The 26,724-nt window shown below is 36.2% G+C and overlaps 1 protein-coding gene and 1 non-coding gene across 2 annotated transcripts; one reads left to right on the top strand and one right to left on the bottom strand.

Moving 5' to 3' along the window:
• Positions 1-620: 620 nt before the first annotated feature.
• Positions 621-26,724, bottom strand: LOC126755638 (facilitated trehalose transporter Tret1-2 homolog). Its single transcript, XM_050468350.1, has 5 exons — positions 26,264-26,724; positions 11,284-11,575; positions 5,547-5,691; positions 5,243-5,451; positions 621-2,129 (listed from the first exon to the last, which is right to left on the bottom strand). The coding sequence occupies exons 1-5, from the start codon at positions 26,275-26,277 to the stop codon at positions 1,047-1,049; spliced, it is 1,743 nt and encodes a 580-aa protein (XP_050324307.1). The 5' UTR covers positions 26,278-26,724; the 3' UTR covers positions 621-1,046.
• On the top strand, positions 7,778-7,849 carry Trnae-uuc (transfer RNA glutamic acid (anticodon UUC)). Its single transcript has one exon. It is a non-coding gene; the product is annotated as a tRNA-Glu (tRNA).

Here is a 26,724-nt window from a genome sequence, read left to right as displayed (position 1 = left end):
TAAAGAAGAATACAATAACAACACGGCAAGGAAGATGGGAGAATGAGGATCACGGCAGATGGACGGCCAGACTAATAAAATACCTAAACTCATGGGCAAACCGTAAATTTGGAGAAGTCGACTTTTACACAACCAGCGGTTATCCGGTCACGGATACTTCAAAAAGTTTCTACACAGAATGGGAAAAGTCAAAGAGCCGTCAAGTCTATACAAAGACGCGACAGAAGATGCGCTAGCAACGAGAACGCCATAGGTTCAGGTGGTTTCACAATAGGCCTCCTAAAGGCCTAGGTGCGTCCCATCTACCTACTGTTTTAAAGTTGAAAATCATGGTAATAGTTCACAATTCCTGACATAAATAGCACGTTTTTCAAAATTTTATGGGTAATTGCCCGTGCTGAATCCGGCACTCAGCTTTCTAACAATATTATTTTTACATATGTATGTTGTTTCACCCGAAGTTGGAAAAAATATTTTAATAATGCTCGTTCAAAACAGATAAACACTATATTTTACCCAGTCAAAGTGCTTTCTTATAAGAGAACCTATACAGCAGGAACCATTTTTGTCTCAAGGTGGATAAAAAGACTTGTTTATATTTTATTATATGTATTTAATAAAAATATAATTATGTACAATTTTTTCTCAAAAGTTGTTATAGCTAAAGAAGTACGTAGGGAACATTAAAAAGTATTAATGAGTTAAAGCTAAATATAAAGCAAGTTTTACGAGGTAATTGAGTGACTTAGTAACTAACTTAGTGTGAGTTAATTTTAGTATTAATTTGGAAACCATTATTTAAAATGCAAATTGGTTTCACGATTTATAGCATTTTCAATAATTATTTATAGCAAAGTTTGATCACATTGTAATCACTGGAATAACTCTTTATTAAATCACACGAATGCTGAAATTCGTTGGTCTTTATGAGCTTTTAAAAATATACTACGTTCATTCTATTCTTAACGTATACTATTGTATAATACAACTAAGTTTATCTTCATATAATTTGGCTTTTAGGTTAAATGCGTCTTAAGTCCTACGGCTTAGGCCTTAACTTCCGCTCTCAATGCAGCCTTCTCGGCCTTCTCGTTCAATGCCACCTCCTTGTATCTCTTGTCACGCTTGAACCACAACCAATTATTCTCATTGAAATAATCCTCAATTTGATCCAATGAACGTCCTTTCGTCTCGGGTTGGAAGAGACCCATGAAAATGGTTACCATAAAACTGGACAATGCGAAAACCATAAACACACCACGCATTTTTATGATCGACTGCACCATCGGAAAGATTTTGGTTAATGCAAACAGACTGACATTCATTGCGGCAAATACCCCGCCCGCTGTACGGCCTCGTATACGCGCTGGGAAGAGTTCGCCAATCATAATGCCCGGCAACACCATAATCGCTGTGTTGAAGGCAATATAAGCGAATAGACAACCGGCTGCGACGAGCGCATCCGTATTGCTCTTCGGCAAACCGAGTCGTGCAAACATATATATGCTCAATATGAGACAACTGAGACCCGAACCAATACTGGAAATTGCCAATATACGACGGCGACGCACGAAAAGTAAAATCACACAAAACGTGAGTGCGCAGAGCATGCGCACCACCGCTGTCCAAATGGCAGCGGATTTAGTGTCGACATCGGCGCCGAAATCGGCAATAATATCAACTGCGTAGAAGATGACAATGAACGAACCGGACATCATTTGCAGTATTGAAAATACGATTACAATGAAAAGCGGCTTCATAGCACAACGTTCGGTGCAAAGCTGGAAGATGTTCTCGTTGGTGCGCGTGGTGGCACGTTCTTTACTCAAACGTTCGGTCATATCGTTGATCTCCTTGCGTGCGATTATCTCACTGCCGCGCAAGAAGGTGAGAGCTTTCTGCGCCTTGGCTTGCTTGTTGTTACGCAGAAGCCAAGCGGGTGTTTCGGGTATCAAGAAGATGGCAACGGCTGCACAAAGTGGTAGTATGCATGCACACCAAGCCACCTTACGCCAATGCAGCGCGGAGCCCAATGAGTAGACGATGAGTATACCAAGTGAGTAGGAAACATATGGTGCGCCAATAAGAATACTGCGTAGGTTTGGTTCGGCAGTTTCCGCGATGTACACCTGAAAGAAGTATAACAGCTTTTATTAGAAATTATTCAAAACTTTCAGTAACGGTATTTTTTATCTATGATAAAAAATGTGTTCAGAGCTAAAGGCTGCGTTGAATTGAATACGGTAACTTATTTTAGACGAGCAAGACTGATGAGGTATGCAATATATTGCTAATTTATGGACCAGGAATTATCGAATAGTTGTACTTTACACGCCAGAACTCTAATATAATATATGGAAGGGCTCGAAATTACGTTCCCTAACCTAAAATTCAGTCAAACTTATTGACGAGCTAATTATTATTGGTTAATAAACGTAGTGGACAGGACCAAGGAATCAGGTTTAGAACGTTCATAAGAAATGAAACGGCTGTGTAATTGGCTATGTTTTTACCTCTTCTAACTGGTTAGAAACTTCATGGTATATAATAAGAACAGTTGTTAGCTGCTGTAATTTTAAAGATGTCACATTACCGAACAAGGATGGGAAGGAGTCGATACCCGCTGTACTTTACCATCATGGAAAAAAACTACATTGGCCCATATATACTGGTAGAGTCCAAGAATAAAAAGATATAAAACTTAAAATGGATGAAGAGCATGGGAGAGACGCTGGAACACTTCCTATGAAGTCCAAGGGACTAGATGTAGTATGAAAATTAGATGTCAAAGCGCTCTCCAAGTTTGCAAAAAACATTGACCAGTAGATCTAAGTATAGCGTGACAATCGGCGGATATAACCCTAAACTTACCTAAGTAAAGGATGTAGATTAATATAGAAGAGGCCTCTGTAACTCTATTAATGCACCAATTTCTAGTAGAGTCGCAAAATCCATTTTAATTGTTTATGAATCAGGGATTTTAACGATCTAATCCTTTCTCTTTTAATCTCTGACGACTTCAAAATTAAATGCAGCCACACCCATCTAGATAATTAACTGTACCGCGGATTGAGTAGAAAACTTTCCTCGGTAAAACCACTCGGATTTAATCTCATTTTAATCAGCCTCGTTACAATATATCGTATCCCGGACTTGGACACGGAAAACTTAACTCACTTCCGCAAAATAATTATAAATATATATACAAATAGCATCAACGCACCATATTAAACTCAATAGGGTGACGAGGTTACAAATAAAGATAGCAAAGTGTAAATAAACGTAACATTTTACAGTTAGATATATGCATGTAAACAACGGTATTTAACGTATAAACAAACCCGAAATGTATGTAGGTACTACGTGTCAACTGTCACCTCAATGGGTAGTGGAACCAATTGGGTTGCGCTTTTTACTGGACCCAACTATTAATAAAATTCACTTTTCCCAAACAATCAGTCGGCATAAATTTGTGCGGATATGCGCAGTTCCATTAAACTTTCGCTCAACTATAGTCTAAGGTCAAGATTCCGGAACTGTATATAAAAATTATCCATGCGCCAACGTAATAAGTTCATACGTATGGTATGCAAATCTTGGCGTTGAATGTTTGTTGTGGGCTTGTGATAAAGGCGTTGACACGTCAGGGTCGTATTTATAAGACGCGCTCGACCCATTGCATTCTAGTGAATTACAAGTCTTGATAAAGTGAAATTTACGCGCCAATTTCACTATAGAAACAGACGTTAGAGGTGCATGAAGCGAGACAGAGTGGTTGAGTGGGTGAACAAATAAGATTTACTTTTCATAAGCGTCTTTATTAGAATTAGTTTGAGCACTACGATGGGTTGGTGATGATACATGTGAATAGTTATGCATGTAAATCGTTGAGAAATTGATTGTTTGTTGACGGAAGTGAGCAGTACAGCGACAACAATAAGCTTTGTGTACATTAAGCGATCTCCCATGGCGCACATAACCTTACTTATGCGGCTAGACAGCGTGTAGTTAACCATATGTGGAATCTCTTACTGAGTAGTGGCTGCATATTGACAAATAACTTAATTTTTTTTTTCAAAAAAGAGAAGAATAACTGAAAGCCCCAAGCGAAGCTAGATATTCGCTCGGTCTTGAACTCACATACTATGCACGAGTTCAAGGCAATTCGCGTCCCCAAACATTCTATGCACTGCGTGCTTGCTGTGCGTGAGTTTCATTGTAAACTAATTGGCTCTTTATGCCTAAATATCTATGCGTATCTATTTTTCAATAAAAAAGTAGTAGAAGAAGAATTTTGTTCCTCACTCCACGTCAAATGCGCGCGACATCAGTAGTTAACTCGGTGAATGTGTCACTGTCACACAAGGTCGTCGTTTAACTAAAGTAGTTTAATATGTCCCGTGTGAATGACCCATATTTGTGGTTTACGAAAAATGGCATTGATGATTTGTATGCGTGTATTTTGCTTCCCTATTATGACGACGTCATTTATGATACCAGTCGCCATCATGTAGGAGTGATGCCACTCGAATGAAGGTCTTCTAGAAACAACTCTCTTAATTGAAATGTATTAGTTAGGAGCTTTGAATTATTTGCAAAGCAGATTTGGAGATTTGAGTATACTTAGTTTGTTTTGAGTCTACAAAAACAGTTAAACCCGTGCCGTTTTAAAAAGCTCTGTGCGCAGACCGCTCCCTTGAACGAATTTTAGGAAATCTTACGAGCTGTTCGTTTATTTATTTAATGCAAAATGAAGTGCGAAGTCAAACTTCTACTCCACCTGTCTGTTCTCTCTGTACCTATATCTCTAGAGCTCGAGTTCATTCCGACGACTTGTTCTGGTCAGCTGGCAAATTTCTATGATCTATGGCGATATCTCTATAAAGATCGTGTGCAAAGTGTAAAAGCGAAACAACCCTTAATCACACGAATATTTTTATTTAAATAGAGGGTTTTTTTGCAGTCGTAAATCGCTCACTCTTTCTGTCGAACACTGCCAGAGTTGTGCTATGAACCACGCTTTTATACATCGCCGTTTCTTATCTATAACCGTTTGACAAAGTATATTGTAGACTCAGAACCCAGTAAACACAAATATTTTTAAAAAGCATCATATACTATTCAAAGGTAGACTGATTATAACGGACAATAAAACTGAAGAAGCGATCTTCACAAAATCCTCTACCAAATGCTATATCCTCTTCAAGATTTGTTGTTCAGTAAACTAAAGTTGATTACTTACCTGAGCCGGTCCACCGAGCAATCCCGTAGAGAAACCACAAAGTACGCGGCCAAGAATGATGACGCCAAAGGACTGAGTCAGCGCCAGTGTACACCAGCCCATGCACAGTGGAACGATCGAAATCAGCAATGTGGAGCGTCGACCAAGATAATCAGCCAAAGAACCCGAAATTAATGAGCCAACAGGTGTTGCCAAACTGTGAACGCTTGCTGCAGAATAATTAATGGAAAAAAGTGAAATAAGTTGGTGTTCTCGAAGGAATAAATCCGTAAAGCATGCGGTGGCAATGCAATTTTGTACTCACCAATCCACGAGCCCATTTCAACGTCAATGGCAATCTCCGCTGTGGTCGAGTTAACATCCGATAATTGTGGCAGAATGACGGCTGAGTAGCCGATGGGCATGCCACAGGCGGCGGAGAGCACCAGCACAGCGCAGGTGGAGAGAATCTGTTGTTGAGAGAAGAGGGAAGGGAACAAAGTAAAAAATATGAGTGCATTCAATAAACTATTTTAATATTGCGTTATTTCAAGTTTAAAAACAAACAATTACAAATAGATTCACGCACATACACATATACACTTTTCACATATTCTCCATTGCTTACTCATGACAGTTACATGATTTTTTGTAACTTCATTACAAGGTGACCTATTTAATGTTAGGTATTTAAAGTGTTGAATCATATAGAAAGCGCTTACTTTAGGGTAGCTCTTTCTGTTTTCGACTTTTTTGTTAATTGAATTTATTAGGCATTGGAAAATATGTGTTATTTGTGATAAAATAGGTCAAAGATGAAAGCAAGCATTTAGAGAAGTGATTTGTCAAAGTTTGAACCACCCTAATACTGGTTTTTATATAAAGGAATTATTAAAAAATTTGACTGAAAAAAACTAACCGGTTTATTGATTATTGTAAGAGTATGGGAATATTAAATAGGCTACATTAAAAATTAGGAATTCCACTACTTAAATATTAATAATCTTATAATTTTATATTTTCTTTTAAAAGGTTTAAATATTTGTTTAATTTGACATTGATTTCTCTCACTTTTGTAAGCGTAGAGTAAAATTTTTTTTCGTACATGTGAAATGACGAAATTTCAAAACATTTCTCGAAAAACATTGATAATTTTAGACAGGAAACTCTCATAAAAACAAAAATTGAATGCTACGATATACATAGAAAGCAGCAACAAAAATTTGCTTCTGTAAAAGGATGGTGGGACCAAATGAGGTCTAACGCCCTGCGTAACATATTGGCCCGATATTGGAAAATAAATACGTAGTAAGACGTATGGAAAGTTTACAAAGACATGCATCAGTGGAGTTCTCAGGATAACGCCAAGTCAGGCACTAAACGTTACTTTATAACTACAGTCTCCAGACATGTTATATTAGCAACTGGCAGCGAAGTCAACTCTCAGACTGAGAGAATCATCTCTAGTCGTTTTAAGTCGTCCTTAGGCGTCTGTAATAAGGAACAATCTAAGATATTAAATAAGTTCCCGTTTCTACCCAACACAACATAGTTTCGAAATCCTGTAGAAATAACCTTAAATTCGGCTCCCAATTCGATATCCATGGTAACTGTGAAGCATAGCAGGGAACATCCCATACAGCAGATGCAGACTATCAAATTAGGAGGGCTTACATGTCACCATACAATGGTTATTGCAGAAGCTGTGCGGAGGAAGAAGAAGAAGTTACTATAGAATATCTTTTTGCAGTGTGTGGTTCAGAGCCTTTTAATTTCCGTTTTTGATTTCTTAATTTTCGAGGATTTAATAAATAAAACTAAGACCGCAAGTTAATGTGGCTTAAACTGCGAAATTACGAAGACACACTCTTACATTTTTTTCTATTTTTCTATGTTTCTTCTTTCGATGTTATTTTAAGCAATTGCTTTATTCAAGATACACAATTTTTTATATTTATAAATAATTGTTTTTTGGTCTGAAGATTCTCTAAAATCTCTATATAATAAACATCCATTTACTTTATTTCCTCTTACCTTTTACATACTTAAATGGCTTATTATTGACTCTTCCTATTTCTAGTAAAAAGTTCTGGTTAACTTAACCAAATCAAAAATACTATAATACCGCGAATATATCGTATATGTATAAATTCTTCAACTGATCCGAATAGATATTTTCTGCAATTCTATGTAAATATTTGGTCCCATTATAACTGAAAAATATTTTAAAATTGTTTCACATGTCTGTAAAATTTTTATAATAAGTACTGAAGCCAAAGTCTGCAGTGGTGATTTTACCGTCGTTTATTGCTTTCATTACCATAAATTCTTCAACTTTTGTTTTGCTATATTTATGTATATTTAGCGGAAGAGCATAACTACAGTCAAGCGAGCGCAAGTGTGGCCTGTTGATGTTAAGAGAGTACTTGCTGTTATTTTTAGCTGCTCTCTTTAGTAAACATGTTTAGCAGCTGTACTGCTAACTTTCGTGAGTGACCGTGAGTCTACGCATATTAATGGTGGTTAGATAGCACATTCGTAACAGCGTATTATGTATCCCATATGGTCTAGTGGCTAGGATATCTGGCTTTCACCCAGAAGGCCCGGGTTCGATTCCCGGTATGGGAAGACTTTTTTAAGTTATATATTATTTTTTTATTCGCGTGTTACTTTTTAGACTTTTTCAATTGCACTCACGCCATTTATAGAAATTTTGTTGTAGAAATTCTTTTCGATTTCATTTGTGTGCCTTGCGTTTGGTACGAAGGTTATTTTAATAGTTTCGCTTTTTTGTTTTGTAAATTAGTTGTGACACTTGCTATTGCTACTTTAATTAACATTCATTTATGGTTTCACATGTGTACATATATATGTATGTATATGAAATGACTTAGCTGAAAGTGAGTGAAAGGTAGGAAAATTAAATAAAATCTAAATTAAATGAAAACACGAATAATTGCTGCGGTTAACTTTGAAGTAATTGCAAGAAATATACTCGGAAAATTTTTTTTCAAGTAATTTCGTGGATTTGCGCTTATTTCATTTTGTATTTTTATATTTTGATTTTAAAGCAAGCGATTTCACATAATCCAACAAATAATTGCCAAGCGGTGTTTAATCACGCGTTCTTGGAAGCCACGCCACAGACCAGCCACGTGAGATAATACGCTCACCAAAAGTTTCCTTCAATAATTTTATTGTTTCGCTGTCTGTATGACTTGTAGCACAGTCTAGTTGCAACCAAAGATCGTCCACATCAACATCATACAATTCAGCACAAATAAGTTATTAAACATGGCTGTGGAGCATAACCCATTGACTGTAGCGTTGTGACCGGCTTTGTTTTTGAAGCATTTATTGCTCTCACAGAGAACTTCAAAGAGTGATTTGTTTGAGAATGTAAAGTCGAGTCAACAATGGCTTTTTTCATTACCCATTCACCAAAAGAGAACTTCATCGCTGCACAAAGTTATCTTGTTTTGGAACCTTTCACCGAACGTATGCCGCGTTTGATAACATTTCGGCTTCATAAAGTGGATGGGCACAGCTCTAATTGTTGCCCCAGACGGAGGATGGACTCATTCGAGTCTTCTTCGATACTCTGCTGCACAGCAGCAATAGCGTATTCCGTGTGAACTGCACGTCGTCTCTGAATATGCGCGTCACTGGAGTAAACGTATTAAAGACTCTTCTGGGCGTCTATGTATTTTACTAATATTTTTTTTTTTTTTATTAAAACGCACATGCGGTAAATGTTCTATAGTGCATTCTGAACAGCTTTGTCTAAGAGACTGCGGCTCTAAAATCGGTTTAAACACAGCGATTTTTAAGGCGAAGTTATGAACTTTTATTTATTATTTTTATAAGTTTTGTTTCGTATTTCTTTTAATTTTTTTGCTGTTCCGTGTATTTCTATGTTAGGTAGTTTTTTTTCATTTTCGAGAAAACTTGTTTCGTATATGGTATATTAATTTGCATACAAACAACATACCTAGTCTTATTTGTTCCGTCTCTTCCGTAACACCTGTTTTCTGTAGTAATTTGTGGAGCTCGGGTTTATTGACATACATTCTCGCTTTGCTGCATTTTTGGGTAACTTTTGTTTACAGCTTTTTTAACCTTCGAAAATCCTTTAATAGTTTCGCTTTTATCTAGACAATAGACCCGTGTTTACATTCATTTTGAACTTGTCTAATTTGTCTGTCGCTATTTCTGGTCCGTTCACTGAACTCTCATAACACAATAGTAACTGAAATAATTTTGAATTCCACACACTAACCTAAATTTTGGTGACATGAAATAATTTACACACTGCCAATTTCAGTAAACAATAAAAATCGTGGGAATTTTAGGTGATATAATAGAAAAGGAAAGTATTTGTTGTATTGTATTAGCTATGTACTTGCATTATTAGTTTCCTATAGTCGTTAGTTGCTTTAAAGCTACTCAATCTAATAGCAAGAATAGTGCGTCAAAAGCACTAATATTCCAAAAACAGTTGAATATTTCTAAAAAAGATCAGGTATGGGCAATAGACGGTTTCCGCTGACAGGCTAAAAATCTTGACAGCCCAGAGTTGTCAAAATTGTATGGAGGACAGTGAGGTGGAAACATGCAGGCAGTTTAACCTTCGGCGAACCAGGAGACGTAACTGAAACTGATACTAGCCGTCTTAACATGTTTATGATGTGGGCAAAGTGCTTTGTCGATTTGAATGATCTTATGATCTAATATATTGGAGTTTTAGGTGACACCACGGACCGGCATTCAAGCTAAGTGAGTTTCCAGTTAAGATCGATCTCTTAACTTAACCAAACTTAAGCCCATATTATTGAAGGATCTCACTAGCACTTTATTATTGGGTTGACGTTGGGTTGATATTCAAATACGTTGATTTCACTTAGAACGTTCTGTTTATATACAAGGTCTGTCGCAAAAGAAACAGAACTTTTTAGATATAACTGTTTCTGGTAGCGCCACCTATTGGTGGGTATATGAAATAAAAAGTTTGATCTCTTGTTGACATTTCGTAAAAATTTTAAGACATTTGGATAACTACAATCGATGTTATCGATTAAAAAGTGACAGCAGCTTTTGGTCATCTGTCGTAAAATGCAAAGAGCAAATATTAAATTTTGTTTTGAACTTGGGAAAACGTTTACTGAAACATTTCAAATCATGAAAAAAGTTTATGGTGATCAGTGCCTATCCCGTAGTAATGTGCATGAGTGGTTTAAGCGATTCCAAGAAGATCGTAAGGACCTCTGTGACGATCAGAAGTCGGTCGTCTTCAGAAGTCAAAAATAAAGACAATGCTGATTTGTTTTTACGATTCCGAGGGTATTGTACACCGAGAGTTCGTCTCACCTGGCCAAACGATTAATGCTGTGTTTTACCTTGGTGTTATGAAGCGTCTTTGTCACGCATTCGTCGTGCTCGACCACAATACCGTGAGGCAGGGTTCTGGCGCCTGTTGTACGATAATGCGCCGTGTCATCGGTCGACGCTTGTCACTGATTTTTTGACAAAAAACTCCATATTAACCATTAATCACTCACCCTACTCACCTGATCTGGCACCCTGTGATTTTTACCTATTTGAAAAACTTCATTTGCCCATGACAGGACACTGGTTTCAGAACTATCCAAAAGGCGACGACCGATATTCTCAAGAGCATTCCGAAAAATGACCTTAAACACTCATTTGAAATGCTAATTGATCGGGCTAAACGCTGTATCGAAGCACAAGGAAGCTGCTTTGAATAAAAAAATATAACTTTTGAAAAATACTAATTTTTTGTTGTTTTTTAACAGTTCTGTTTCTTTTGCGACAGACCTTGTATATCAAAGTTGTTGATAGTTCAATGAAATTGTCGTTTCGCGGCTGCAGAATGTTAATCCCTCAACAGAATTGCACAAGACTGCGCGGAATGCAGAAACATGCTCTATAAACTCACATTTCATGTTATCGCAAAAGATCTGGGGTTTCTTGACACAGACACTCATTCACACAAACACTACACTCCCAATCACAATCTCTCGCTCGTGTTTGCGCATTCTTACCTGATGAAAGACACCACGCATGGCCGCCTTCTCATCCGGCACCGCTGACAGATATGATGCGATCGATGACAGCCGTGAGCGCCGACGTGCCTGCGGAAAATGTTGTTGCAAATGATGATTGTGGACATTATGATGGTGAAGATTGATATGATTATGTTGCTGTAGTTGTAGCAAGGCTTGTTGATGCTGTTGCTGATAATTTGGCGTCTGTTGATGTGCCTTATCGCTCGACGATACAATCTCATATTTATGTGTGTGAGGCACAAATTTACTGTGCTCCTCAAGCCGTTCTCTATAAAATGAAGGAAAAACAAAAATAAATTAAATGTTTTTATAAATAATGCACAATATATTAACAAAGTACACGCACTAATTACATTTCCAAATATTTTGACAAATAATTTTATAGTAAATAGTCGCGCTCCAATGCAAACTAGTCCACATACTTTTATATAACAGTGTGCGTGTGTGCTAAAAGTAAATATTTGCTTTAATTGACTTATTTAGCTTAGTCTTTCATACGGGAAGACTTAAGAGCTTTTTTAATTAAATTTTGCGTAAAGCTGTTTGTTTAGCTCTAGCAAATGGAGACATGCTGGTTTATGTTTGGAAATTCTTAATCGTTGTGTAATTAATTGGCAATGTCTGGACGTTGTTCTGGATTTGTTTATATATACATACATACGTGAGTATATTTGTAATTCATAAAATTGCTTATTAATAAACATTTAAATTGTGCAAATAAAAAGAAAACAAGAAAAAATGTTAACTTTGGTTGCACTGAGGCTATTATACCCTTCACAAATGCAATGATTCCTTAAATAACTTGGTTTGGGTGGGTCAGATTGTATGGCAGCTCTATGCTATAGTGATCCGATCTGAACGATTTTTACGGAGATTGTATTATTGTTTTAGAAAATAACTCGTGCGAAGTTTCTTGAAGTTATCTCGTAAAATTTACAAGTTTTCTATACAAGCTATCGTTCAGCCTGCACGGCAGGCATATACTACTATAGTGACCGAATATCGGCGGTTCCGACAAATGAACAGGTTATCAGGGAGGTGTATACGGACAGGAGAACATGGTTATATGGACTCAGCATATGAGCCCCATTTTTAAGACAAAAAAGTTCTTCGAAAATTGCTTCCTCTTAAAAAAATTTCTGTAATTATGTTTCCAGTCCAACCCCCACCAACCATTAAACTTTGACATGAGTATTTTAAGATGGGGATGTAATCTTGATTCGAACTCAACATATTTTTCCTGATTAAAGGACTTAATAGAATACTGAAAGTCTTTATTTGTAAAGCGTAAGTCAAACAATTTGCTAATTGACTAAATTAAGTGATGTTTGAGACACATGGCATAAACATTTGAATTTAACTTAAAATTAGCTAATAAAAGGGTACGTAAGTATTGTGAGACAAGGTCTCCAGTCTGTTTATATTTCCAAAGTACAATTCCTTTCAAGTCGTCTACATATATTTATTTCCACCATCAACACAACATTCGATTTGCATTTCCTATAAATTTTTAATGAAATTACTTGGTATGAGACGAAAAGGTCTGTCATTGTTACGAAACGTTCGCTAAACTCGCTGTTTGTAATTAAAATAATCATTAATTATTCGTAAATAAACCAACAGGTAGGTGTTGATAGTGACTCAATTGTAGTTATATTCGTTATAATTTAAATTTAGTAGCCAGTAGGCATCTGTTTTGATGGCTGGGAATTCCCGTAGCTGCTTTTATTGACAATTTATTCGTTGAAAGTCTCCCAGAAAGACTTAAGTAAGTATTAGTTTGTAATTGAAATACATACATATATATTATAATGTATGAAAAATTGTTCTCGAAAAAGTAAATACATGATTGTAAATCTATAAACGCATCGAGTCTATAACATTTACTGATTTGATCGATAACTGACTCGACAAAGTCTCAGGATCTGTGATTACCGAGAATAAGCCATACAAAATCTATATAAAGTCAATGTAAACTGATGAGCTACAGCTGATATTCAGCTCATACCAGTACCTTCAGGCACTTTAGCTTTAACTGAGGATATTACAGACACAATACTTGTACTGCCATCTTACAATTAAGTCCATTAATTTCTTTAAAGTTTTATTACCAATTCCATAGGCATCAGCTGAGATGCGTAATGAACACACATCAATATCAATACTTTTGAAAAAGTGAGTTCATTGTTTGTTTTATTGTCAGCTGATATCGAGGTCATAATATGTTGGACCTGACCCAGATCTGTATGAGATTTTGAATTGTTGGTGAGTTCAAATAATATACAAGTTTGGATAATATATTTCTAAACAGTTTTGAACTTAGACACCTACCATTGTTCAACGAGGGTAATTTTAAATAATAAAGTTATTTTTATACTAAACTTCAGGTTATGATGCATTATGAAAGGTGGAGCTTAGATGTCGAATTTTTATTATTGGAAATGGAGCTATGGTACATTAGGGGTGTGATGCTGGTCAAGAAAAAGATTCGTTCCAACTTTACTTATTTAATAAGCGCTTCACTAAAAAAAATATAATTGTATAATAAGACTTCAGAGCATTATCGAGAAATATTCAAAGCTCACTTTATTCATCTAATCACACATAATGAAATAAACATTTAAAATATGAAAATCATTGCAAACATCTCAAGTTTTAGTATTCTACTTCAACTGAATTCAAAACAATCGCTAATGAAGTCCCCACTTCTTACGCTTCAATAGCGACAGCTACCATAAACATGAGCAATTAAATGAAATGGAAAGCAACTTTTGTAGTCAAGGAAGTACAACCTTATCAATATTTGGTTGTTTAGTCGCAAATCAGTGTTTAATGAGTACTCACATACACATAATAATGTCGGTTAAATAAGAATTTAGCGACTGTTGACGTTAGGCAATTTTAATCATAAAATGATTAGAAGCGTTCACTTCAGAGTGTCAAATTCTTCACGTATTTGAAGAGGGCAGATAATAAATTTATAGTTTTGTTTTGTCGCTTCATATAATTATAGTTGATAAAGCTTAAATGTGTATTACGTTAAAGCAGGTTTGCATTGCTTACTTCTCTTATTACAGAATCGCCTTTGCAGACAGAAATGATCGCAATCTTGATAATTGTAAGATTTACCTCAATATTCCGTTGATATATACGTATTCCGTATTTTTGATTATTTGAATTATTCTTTAACTCAAGCTACTGCTAATAAGGTTTTAAATATGAGTTTTGAATAGATGACGCTGCTGTTTAAATATGTTTCATTTAGCGATTTATATGCTAGATTCTTAAACTACTCAACCCATATTTCTTTAGCAAGTCTTCGAGCTCAACAATCATTAAATTAATATTAACCAAAGTCCTTGCAAGTTACAACCCATCATGTCTTGAAACCCAGCTGATCTCTCGCTCGTTTTTTGACTCAAGCCTCAAAAATGTTAGCTGATCGCATGCTTTCCAACAAAAACATAAGAAAATAAGCTTTTCAGACATTAAATTTCATTTTATTATCTATATCCTACGCGATGGCGCGAGTTTGATCGTGCGATAAGCCCTTATAGCACACTTCTATTGGCTGGTGCTTTCCGAATTTCTGTTTTTAACTGTCTGATAACAATTAACGTTATTAAATATGATTCACCTTGCTACTTTGTAAACTCACACTAGCACCAAGTGCGTTCTGGACTGATAAGCGTCCATGTTTAACGTATTGAACCTAATCAATTAGATCATTAACATTAATGCACCGACTTTTGCCTTCGTCATTGATTTGAAAGTAAATGAATAAATTTTTCGCTGTATTTTTGTTGTAATTTTAATACGTTTTAATTTGAAAATAAATGGAAGTGTGTACAATATGAATGGCATGAACCATACTTGGCAATTATTGCGAAATATATTTTTTATGTATGTATGTATGTATGTATGTGTGCCTTAAAATGCGATTGCGTCTCATTGTGAAATTGCGTATTAACAAAATTTAAAAAACAAGTCATTGTTTCAATAACATTTAATATTTATACCCTAAACAGGGTATATTAAGTTTGCCACGAAGTTTGTAACACCCAAAAAAAATATACGTATATACATATACATATATATATATATATAAGTATATAATGATCAGCGTTACGAGCTTCTTTTTTCGCAGGAGGTTGCACACTTATCGGAAGCGATATCTGACCACTGTACCATATGTATAGCTGTCATACAAACTAAACTGTCAAATTCATGTTCCTGCGTGGAAATCTTTTTTAGTTGACAATTATCTTCACCCAATTTGGTGGATTATTGCCAAAAGCAAAGGTACAGTCTTCGAGCAAATTGTTCGCATCAAGTTCTTGTATGGAAGCCATTTTATTTAGTAAGGTGCTTCGGTGCAACCGAAGTTGAAGTTTTTTCTTATTTTACTAATAAAAAACAATATTATAAACAAACGTTTGAAATTTTCAATGTCGTAAGTATTGCAAATTAATACTAAATAACACTTCTATTATCAGTAAAACACTAGAGCGCTATAGGGTGTACTTTCAGGGGAAAAGAAATTCCTGAAAGGATAACTGCCAAACAAGCTATCAAAGTAAACACATTTTCTTAACACTATATTTTGCGTGCTTTTGGAAGTTACCATACCAAGGTTTACAAGTCGTGAAAACCGTGTTTGGTGTGACTAACTTCTAGAATAATTCGCACACATCAACGATCTGGTATATTTCTGCCTTAACTGTAAAATTGTCTACTTTCATATATCTTGAGACCCAGCATTAATTATTGAATCATATTCGACCGGATAGCCCACGCCCAGCACACAGTAAAGAAAATATAGCAGCCGTAGCTGAGAGTGTACACGAAGACGGGGGGTGGTAGTCGATTCCCGTTTGCAGCAACTCAGACTGACGTATGGAACGTATGGATTTTACGTCCAGATCTTAAATTGAAAGCTTCTGCAAGAACTGAAGCCGCTCGACCTTCCCAAGCGACATCGCTTCGCTCTTGAAAGGTTCCAAGAAGATCCGACGTTTTCGAGCCAAATTTTGTTTCTGTGATGAGGCCTTTTCTGGCACAATGGGTATTTAAACAAGCAAAACTGCATTAGGGGCGAAGAGCAACCTGAAGAGATTCACGAGCTGCCAATTCTTCTAGAAAAAAAAAAAAACAACGGTTTGGTGTGGTTTGTCGGCTGGTGGAATCCTCGGCCCATATTTCTTCAAAAATGATGCCATTACCTGCACGTAACCGTCAATGGCGACAATTATCGGGTCGTGATAACCGACTATTTGATGCCTGAAATTGAAGCTCGTGATCTTGGCGACATTTGGTTTTAACACGACGGCGCCACCTTGAACACGTCACATCAATTAATGGATTTAGTGAGAGAGCACTTCCGTAAGCAGATAATTTCAAGTTTAGGACCGATCGATTGGCCATCAGGAATGTATGATATCACAACGTTCGACGTTTTTCCTGTCGGGATATGTAAAATCTAAAGTCTACGCGGACAATACCGCTTCATTCAGACCTTGGAGCGAAATATCATACGTGCCATTCCGCAGTTACCAGTCGAAATGCCCCAACGAGTCATCGAAAATTGGACTCAACAGATGGAGAGACGGAGTCGCAGCCAACATTTGAAAGAATGCCAAAAAATGTTCTTTCGAATGATAATAAACATTCCCAATTAAATTTGAAGTTTCTGTTTTAAAAAAGTTGGGATCACTCTTTAAAAGGCCGGCTCGCGAAATTAAGACACTTACAAAGTACGCTTAAAGCAAGGTTTGTCAAGTTTGGAACGAATTACCCTCATTATCCGCTGTATCAGTTCTTTGGAAATGTTTTTAGACATGTTAATGCTTTAAGATATAATGGAAATCTTTCTGTTGCTCAGAATGGATTTTATATTGTCTATCGACAGGTTAATGCTTGCTCTCAGGTGGCATTTAATAGAAGTCCCATGCAAATTTGTTAATAGAGGTTTTAGCTTACATATAGTACTCTAACTAATAGTGTCAAATCAACTGCTCATCCTTATGAACTTTCTTTCAGTTCGAGTAATATTTATTCGGACTAATAGCTAACTGTTCAATTATGTCAATATTCATTGATATTTCCGCTAGAGTCAAAGCTTCGAAAGACCCCATGTAACAATCGCCTCTCCCAATAATCGGTGTCGAATCCAGAACCCTCGCAATAACAGTAAACCAATTGCATGCGTTAAGTACTTTGTAGCAAAGTGATATAAATTATCTAACAATCAGTCACAATCAATTTTAAATAATATGATACACATGTGTATGCGTGTTTGTATGTTTGTATGCTATCATAGTGGCAATTAAACAAATTGTTCTACAAATCAGCCATCAAACCAATGTCTGCTTAGCACATTTTATTCCTCCAACAACAAGAAAAATAACACGAGTCGCAAACACATATGACAAGCGGTCAATGTGTCAATTGATAATGACGTCACACACACACACACACATGTACTCACTCACACAGAGGCTGTAACTCTCGACACAATGTAGCAATATCGCTTTAAAATTGCCTCGAACGGCTTTTAGTTGTATATAATAACAATAACAACAACACAATAAACAAGCATACACATACATATGTATATATGTATGTGTTTGTGTTTAGACATACAGACAAAATGAAGCTGCTGACTGCTAAACAAATAATTGGGTATTGAAATATTGAGTCAACTTGCTGCCTGTCCGTCTGTTTTGCGGGTCTGTTGTATGTATGTATGTGTAGTACATATATATGTATGTATGTGTGTCTGTTGGTACAATTGTTATGTAAACTTTGGTTGCCATCCCATTTATCATGATTTGCTTTGATTGTTAAAAGCATCTTGTTTTGCTCGCATTTCGGTTTTATTTTCAAGGCGTTTATTGATTTTGATTCGATCATGCAAATCATGTTTGCCGCCTCGCACGCACTCGTGTTATAATTAATTGCACGCCTGTGCCATGTTTGCTCCACTGTGCAACGTTAAGTGGCTTTCATCAATTACTCAAGTGTTTTATTTTAATTGCTGTTGAGTTGAACATTTATTTTTTTGAGTGTTAAGTGACGTGTTCAAATTTTATGTAAATCAATTAATAAATCATTAAAAAAAATAAATAAAAAATGTAAGAGTGATAAATAAGTACATACTTATTTTGCGGAGGATAAGACTAAATGAAAGGCGTTAGTATTATAACAGCAAGATTAAAAATTTCTTTAAAACTAAGACAGAAGAAAAATTTTTGTTATACTACTGTGGGCAAAAAATTGTAAGACTTTTTAATTTAAATTTCGCGCGAAAACCTATTCGTCGAAATTTTATTTTCCTAGGTTGGTATGACTGTCAGTGACGTCGGTGCTAAATGTTTTTGTTATTGCTTGTCTTTCTGAAGTTCATAAAATGCATTCGGCGGTTTTTACGCAGAGTGAAATTACGGAGGCTGCTATATATATTTCGTGAACTCGTGAACATTTTCGTGCGATCATTTTTCAAAACTTTCGACGTGGATTATCACGACAAGAGTGCATCGATGATCTAAAATCTTTGTATGGCTATGAAGCACCATCCTATAGCACTGTGAAAAACTGATACAACGAATTCAATCGTGGCCGACGCTCGCTCAAAGACGAATTCCGTGAAGGTCGTCCAAAAAAGCCGTTGTGCCAAAAAACATCGATGCCGTACGTGAACTGATAATGCAAGACCGTCATGTAATATACCTTCAGATAGAGGCATGCCTATGCATTTCTCCCATTAGCATACATTCGATATTGCATGAACACCTGGCCGTAAAAAAGGTTTGTTCTCGTTGGTCACAGGTGACGAATCATGGATCTTTGCGTATGAGCCCGAAACAAAACAGCAATCGACCGTGTGGGTCTTCCAAGACGAGCAAAATCCAACGAAAGTTGTTCGTGGAAGAAGCACTTCGAAGCAAATGGTCGCCTGTTTCTTCGGCAAAACTGGTCATGTGGCGACTGTTCCGCTTGAGCAACGTAGGACGGTCAATTCTGAGTGGTACACCACCATTTGTTTGCCTGAAGTCTTCGGAGAAATTCGAAAAACGAACAAGAGAAGACGAATCATTGTGAACCATGACAATGCGAGCTCTCACACATCGGCTTAAACCAGCGCCTTTTCGACCGGCCAAAACGTCGAATTGATGGGTCATCCGCCGTATAGCCCTAACTTGGCACCCAATGACTTCTTTTTATTCCCACACATCAAGAAAATAATGCGTGGTCAACGATTTTAATCTCCAGAAGATGCTGTTGAAGCACTCAAAAACCATGTTTTGGAGGTGTCTCAATCGGAGTGTATAGGAGTATACAGCAGCCCTCGTATACAATAAAGAAGTTCTATTAAATTTTGGGTACGGAATCAAATGTTTGGTGCCAAAACGTTCATAATGTTGGAAAATGCCTTCGGTGATAATTTTTTGTCGTGAGCAAGTGTTTTCGATTCAAAGAGCGTTGACAACGAACCACTTCCAGAACAACATCAACTGATGATCAACACGCCAATAAAATAAAAGGATTGGTGCTTGAGAATCGACGATTACCACTCAGAGATCTTACTGGCATCGTTGGAATATCGGAAGGATCAGTGAAAACCATTTTGAAATATCATTTGGGCCTAAAACAAGTAAAAGCACGATTGGTGTCAAAATATGTTGACAGTTTTCTTCGATTATTGAGCTATGGTGCACTCCGAATTCCTTCCGAACGACCAAACTGTCGACAAGGAATATTATTTAAGTATTATGCCTCGTTTGCGCGAAGCTAGTTGAGTTGTCCACAAGAACCTTTGGAAATAGTTCAATAAACGGGGATTGGTGGATAAAATAGACCATATGTCTTCACGCTTTAATTGAAAGTGAAGGTTTCAGGTCACGAAAAAACGAGGGTGGGGGTGGTAGGAGTATAGGAGGGCTAATGGTGTCATAGCCGGAACTTATTGTTTGAAGATTGATCTCAGGCAACCCCTCAAGCATCCAGAATACTGTAATATCTTCCAGGCAGAAATCTTTGTGATCAGGAAAGCGGCTTAGATAGCTAACAACGCAGGAAATGAAATAAAGAACTCAGACAATATATACGTCAGTAGCCAGGCGGGAACTAAGGCAATCATTTCCTCGTCGTTTAGAAGCAGGGTGGCAGTAGATGTAGTAGCTGGCGGAAAGCGACTGCATATATACTGGGTTCCCGGCCAAAACAGTATTTACTTATATGAAAAGCCGATGAGATTGCCATTCTAGATGGAATGCCTAAGAACATGTGGGACCAAAAGGAAATTTCCGAACGGATCAGGGCGATATGGAATGCCTTAAGGACATGCAGGATTGTCAAAATCATATGCAAGAGCTGCGAAGAAAACCCATAATGCTTTTTACTCACATTGTCTTGAAAGGACCACAGGATGATTGTCGGTCTAATAAACGAAATTTTTATACAGGGTTTTACAATAGTAGCGATATGATTTCGCTCTAATTGTTTAGAAAATTCATATGTTTTTTATTTAATGTGAAGTACAATCGATATAATCAAGTTCTGAATATAACATCATTCGAATGGCCTTCACGAATTCTTTTGCAGGAGCGAATTCGATGAACTCAATTTTCTAGTTCTTTCGCACTAAATCACAATCATGAATAGCACATTCAATATTGACTTTTAAATGTAATTGAGCCTCCAAACTTTTCTCGCAATAATTCGGTTATTGCACGTTCTAAGTGACACATAGCCTCGTTTTGTTGGAACCAGATGTTGTCAATACTGGTATCAACATTTTCAAATTGCGGCCATAAAAATTTGGTTATCATTGATCTATACTGCTCTCAATTGCTGGTTACCAGTGCCCACCAGCTTCATTTCGAAAGAAGACGTTTCAAGTTGTTCCAAGGCAAAATTAGCGAATTCACGACGTTTACGGTGATTCAACAGCTTCAGTTCTTGAATGAGAACAATTTTATATGGATGCAAGTCCAAATCCTTTCTCAAAATCTGCCAGGCAATGAGTTGAGACCGTATCTATTCTTGAGAACGTCTTGGAATCGACAAATTGCGGTCTTCAGCAACACTTGCCTGAAAGGCGGCAATATTTTAATTACTTCGACCGGTTCTTTGTCGAATTGTTGAAAATATCGAGGTAACAGAAAATGTTAACTCGAAATTTTCAACAATTCGACGAATAGCGAGCACAGATGTACGATTATTATGACCACAAAATGGCAAAAGCGCATGAAAAGTTGCAATTGGAGAACGATTATTTTGATAATAAAATGGAATAATTTGTAAACGTTTTTCTTACGAATATCTTTCCATGATGAAATTGTAAACATTACTGAATACAGTGAAAACAACTACAAATCTTGACTTGTAAAAAATGGCCGAAGCGACACTTAGATCATATCTTTTACAGAGAAAAATAACTTTACACCATTATCTGTTAAAATCTTACTGTTAACCTTTTGTCATATAAATTTTAAACAAATATTTTGCAATAAAAAATAACGGAACCGGCTGTGCTAATAATATTAAAACCGGTTCCGTAGTTTAGGAGCTTATCATGAACAAAGAAAGCGTCACGTACTTAATTTTGTAATGTGAACATAAAGATATTCATTTACAGTTGTATTTGTAACTAATCCGAGTTACATTATTTAAGAGTTATACCTCGCCCACTCTCCATATAAGAACTAAAAAGGCGATAAATCAATAACTAAAAGCGCCAGAGGCAATCAATTGTGTACCCAGGATGATACTGCAGTCACGTCTACTTCCCACATAGCATAATTTTAAATTCCATTTGATTCTTTCACTTTCCAGTACACAGGTCCAGCACCAATGAATATATTCGAATATAACTTTGCACAAATATTCCACTTGAGGTATGCCATCTCGAGTCTAAAAATTGTCTAAAAAAGATAATATTGATAATGACATAACGTTCTATCTAAAATGGGTTCAATCGGGTCAATATTTCGCTTAGACCCTATATACCCAATATAAAGATTTTTGAACTTCCAGTTGACTTTATACCACGTATCGGAAAATATGGAAGCTATTTTAAAGAAATTAGGAGAGAAGATAAAATCGATAAATCCATATAACTGATCTTCTGATCTTATTTTTATTAATCTCCGAAGAAATTGTTCAGATCGGTTAACTATAGCTGCCACACAAACTGAACGATCGGAATCTAGTGCTGGTATGGAAAACTTTTGCATTTGACGTGGTATCTTCACGAAATTTGGTATAGATTATTTTCTAAGACAACTAAGACAATCGGCTTACTATAGCATATAGCTGCCATACAAACCAAACGAACTTCACGAAATTTGACATGGATTACTGCTTCAGGTAATAATATAATCTCCGAAAAAATTGTTCAGATCGGATTACTATAGCATATATGTAGCTTCCGTATAAACTGAACAGCTAGTTACTAAAAGAAATGCACCTGTGAAGGGTATATCAGCTTCGGTGCAGCCGAAGTTAACGTTTTTTCTTGTTTAATATACCACAAAGTGTTGCCGAAACCCGAAGGTATTTATCCGGATTTGATCCTTGCAAGTTGCAAGAATATAAAATGTTTGATTATACTCGAACTTAGTCCTTCCTTACTTGTTTTATACGTTCTATATATTTCTTTCTAAAAGTTTACTACGAATTCATAAAAATTATACCATTTGAAAATTTTCAAGTTTATAGGAAATTTTAAATATAATTTTTTTCTTAAAAGCTGAAACCTCAAGGGTACCACACATCAAATGGAATATCATAATTACTCTTACTGATAACCTCGAGTACGAGTGTGTCATTTCCCGACAATGTTTTCAAAATGTCAAATCGCTTTGGGATTCGTTATCATTTATCTCCACGCAAATTTTACTTCTTTAGTCACGAGGTGTACATGCCCACTTTTGAAATGGTTCTCTAGCTGTTTATTTATGTTTTTGATTAAGGTTCACACTGCTTTGACTCCCAACCAATTCCAAGATACAGCAATTGTTAGCGCCTATGTCCATAGTAAAATTTAGTTGTCATGTGGAAGTAGATTTCTAATCGCAATCCTCATATAACGTTATCACTTTATTGTTTTGAAATGAAGTAATCTTAGTAAGCAAAGAGACGAATTCTTTTCTTATCGTACGAGATCTGCAGAAATTTGTTTTGCTAACCAAAACACTATTTTAAGAGCCCAGACAGTGGTTTTATCCACCGACGAATAAGTGTACAAGTGTAAGCTCGTTCATAAAATAGTTTTACTGATAAGGCTTAGAGACAACAAGCGAAATGTTGCCAAAGTAAATAAAAACAAGTAAGGAAGAGCTAAGTTCGGGTATCACCGAACATTTCATATTCTTGCAACTGGCAAGGATTAAAGTCAGGGAATTGAAGGTACATAAGGTTTGTTATTTATATGAGGTCTAGGGAGAGTATTTACCCGATTTTATTTATTATAAGCACAAATATGCACCGTCTCTCAATTTTATTCAGATAACTCATATATTGGACGATATATGCGGTATAAAGTCACCCGGAATTTCGAAAATCTGTATATGGAAGCTAAGAGAAGTAATGATCCGATTTGACACACAGATATACCACTTTCAGGAAAGGATTCTCTCTGAATTTCAATTATATTTTGACCGATACTTTCGGTAAAAACTATATATATAATAAAACTATAAGCACTGGATCCACATATTCAGTGACTAGGAGCTTTAGCAGTTTTGTTTCGATTCAGACAATTTTTGGTCATAAGGTGGCATAGCACAAATGCATTATTCGTGCGAAGTTTTATCCTGATAAAGTGATTAATTTTTTGATTTGTATACTGGAAAGTGAAAGTTTCAAATGGAATTTAAAACTCTGTTATATGGGAAGTAGGCGTGGCTGTAGTCCGATTTCACGCATTTTCACACTGTAACTTAGAAATGTAAGGGGGGCATTTCCATAGTAAATTTGGTTGAAATCGGTCGAGCGGGTCTCGAGATATGTGATTTCACCTAAAAGTGGGTGGTGCCATGCTCATCGTTCAATTTTGACCCAGGCTCCTTTAAAGCTCTCTTATGCAATCTCTGGCGTATTTAGTATTCATTTATCGCACTTTTAGAAGATTTTAACTGTCCCGTTATATGGGTAGTCAGCCTTATATAATATTTGCGCTAGGAGAATTTGGTTGTTGCCACTTTACTGGTTTAGGAGATATATACATTAAACTTATTAGAGGGCGGGGCTCTACAGACCTTTTCAAAGATCCCCTGTGCCAAATTAGAGTCTTATATTTTAATTAAGTGCTTAGTTATGGCATTTTATAGGTTTTCGGTTAATGGCGTTTTGTGTGCGTTACAGTGGTCCGATTACGCCCATTTACGAACTGGTACTGTTTTTGCCAAGGAACGCGCATACCAAGTTTCATCAAGTTATCTCAAATTTTACTTAAGTTACAGCTTGCACAGACGGACGGACGGACGGACGAACAGACAGTCATCCGTATTTCAATACGTCTCATCATCGTGATCATTTAAATACATTATAGCGCTATATCTATCTCGATTAGTTTTAGGTAATACATACATACATACAACCGTTAAGTGAACAAAACTGTTATACGCTATAGCAACATGTTGCAAGAGCATATAGACTCTATCTATAGCTAAATTCGTACGAATATGGCGCGTGCGAATATAAAAATAATCGAAAAATATGTGACAATAAAAAACAACATTTCACGGATGTCTGGCGACGAAAGAATGTTGCCGTGGGACACAACTACAATTAAACAATTTATTGACAGCAAACCGTTTCATGAGAATTTTTGACTTAGTAAAAAAAAACCAATTAAATGAGATTTTTAAATGCAAAGCAAATTTTGTTGCGAATTTTTTCGAATGAGAGAGTAAAAAAAGTAGAAATCAAAAGTTTGAAAATTAGGTAAACAAAATAAAATAAGTTAAAAGTATTAAAATAGATAAAGTAAATGACAAAATAAAAGCAAAGAAAAAATAAGAATATTTTCAAGATATTGAATGAAATAAAAATTAAAAAAAAAAATATTAGAAAAAGAATAGTAATGGAAAATTTTGTACGTGAGAAAAATTAAAAAAGGAAAAACTGTTACTTCGGCCGAATCGAAGCTATAATACGCTTCACAGGGACATTTTATATAGCATAAAAGGATAGAAAAAGGTCTTAATCTTGAGTATGAGCGGTCGGTTTGAATGAAAGATATATGCAATAGTGGTCTAATACGAGTATCGCCGGTTTCGACATGAGCAGCTACTTGGGGAGAAAAGATCGTGTGACAAATTTCAGCTCGATACCGCAAAAACTGAGGGGCTAGTTCGCGTATAACAGGAGATCATTCTGAGCATATTGATAGTAACTCTGTCCAACATGTTGTGAGAGTATACAAATTAAAATATACGAGTATGCAAATAAAAAATTATATTATTCTAACACCTGAGCAACAGAATGCAACTAATTAAGCAAAATCAACGAAATCGGCGAACAAAGTACAACATTAGTTAATTTATGCCGAAGATTTGCCAGTGTGATAAAGGGCTGAAAAGCGCTCTAAATGACAACCGCGTACATACATACTTATGTATTAATTTGTATCTGTCCACACATGTACGTACACATATGCATCGCATAATAATTTGAAGTAGCGAAAACCTGTTCGACGCCTGATTTGACACAACAAGCCTTCGTTTACTGGGTGCAATAACCAACGGCATACAGCTGTTAAAGTTTTGCAATTCATTGTCAACAATTAAATATTCAATAATAATAACAACATCAACTTTGATTGGCGGTTTGTTGTTTTCTATATTAGAAAGCCCGCGGCGAGTTTGCGCCACCCTGACAACGGAGCCGTATGTCATAACACTTTAGGAATTCTGTGTTAATCTTTAGACGAAATCTTTTGCCCACTTACCTTTCATTCGGCATTTTGGCGTATTTTATGTGTGCTTTCTTTGTGTCTGGGCGTCTTTCTGGTTTGTTGTGTTAAAAATAATGCTATTATCAGCTGTTGATAGTAATTTAGCGTAGCGAATCGGGAATTGCTTTAGAATTATGACAAATCACGCCCGGTTTTCGCACATTGCCAGAAAGTGTTGACAAAAAAAGAATATTTTCTCACACTCACGCAAATAGTTCGAATTTATGGAGCGGATTTCACACACTTTTGCTGAAGTTACGCGTCTTCAGCCATTAATACTGTGACCTTTGGTTGAAGCTTGTAATCACAAATTAAATTTGCGAAAAATTTTGCTCAAACACTTGCTCTTTCTATTCCAATCACAATACAATTTGTACTACTTCTTTTTCGAAAATATGTTGTGTTTTTGTTGCGTACGTTATTTAACGCTACACAAATCAACTCTACACCTTTAA

The sequence above is a fragment of the Bactrocera neohumeralis genome, chromosome 4 (assembly GCF_024586455.1).
Source record: "Bactrocera neohumeralis isolate Rockhampton chromosome 4, APGP_CSIRO_Bneo_wtdbg2-racon-allhic-juicebox.fasta_v2, whole genome shotgun sequence".
NCBI lineage: Eukaryota > Metazoa > Arthropoda > Insecta > Diptera > Tephritidae > Bactrocera > Bactrocera neohumeralis.
Note: the sequence above shows the minus strand (reverse complement) of the source record. Positions and strands in the feature narration are given on the sequence as shown.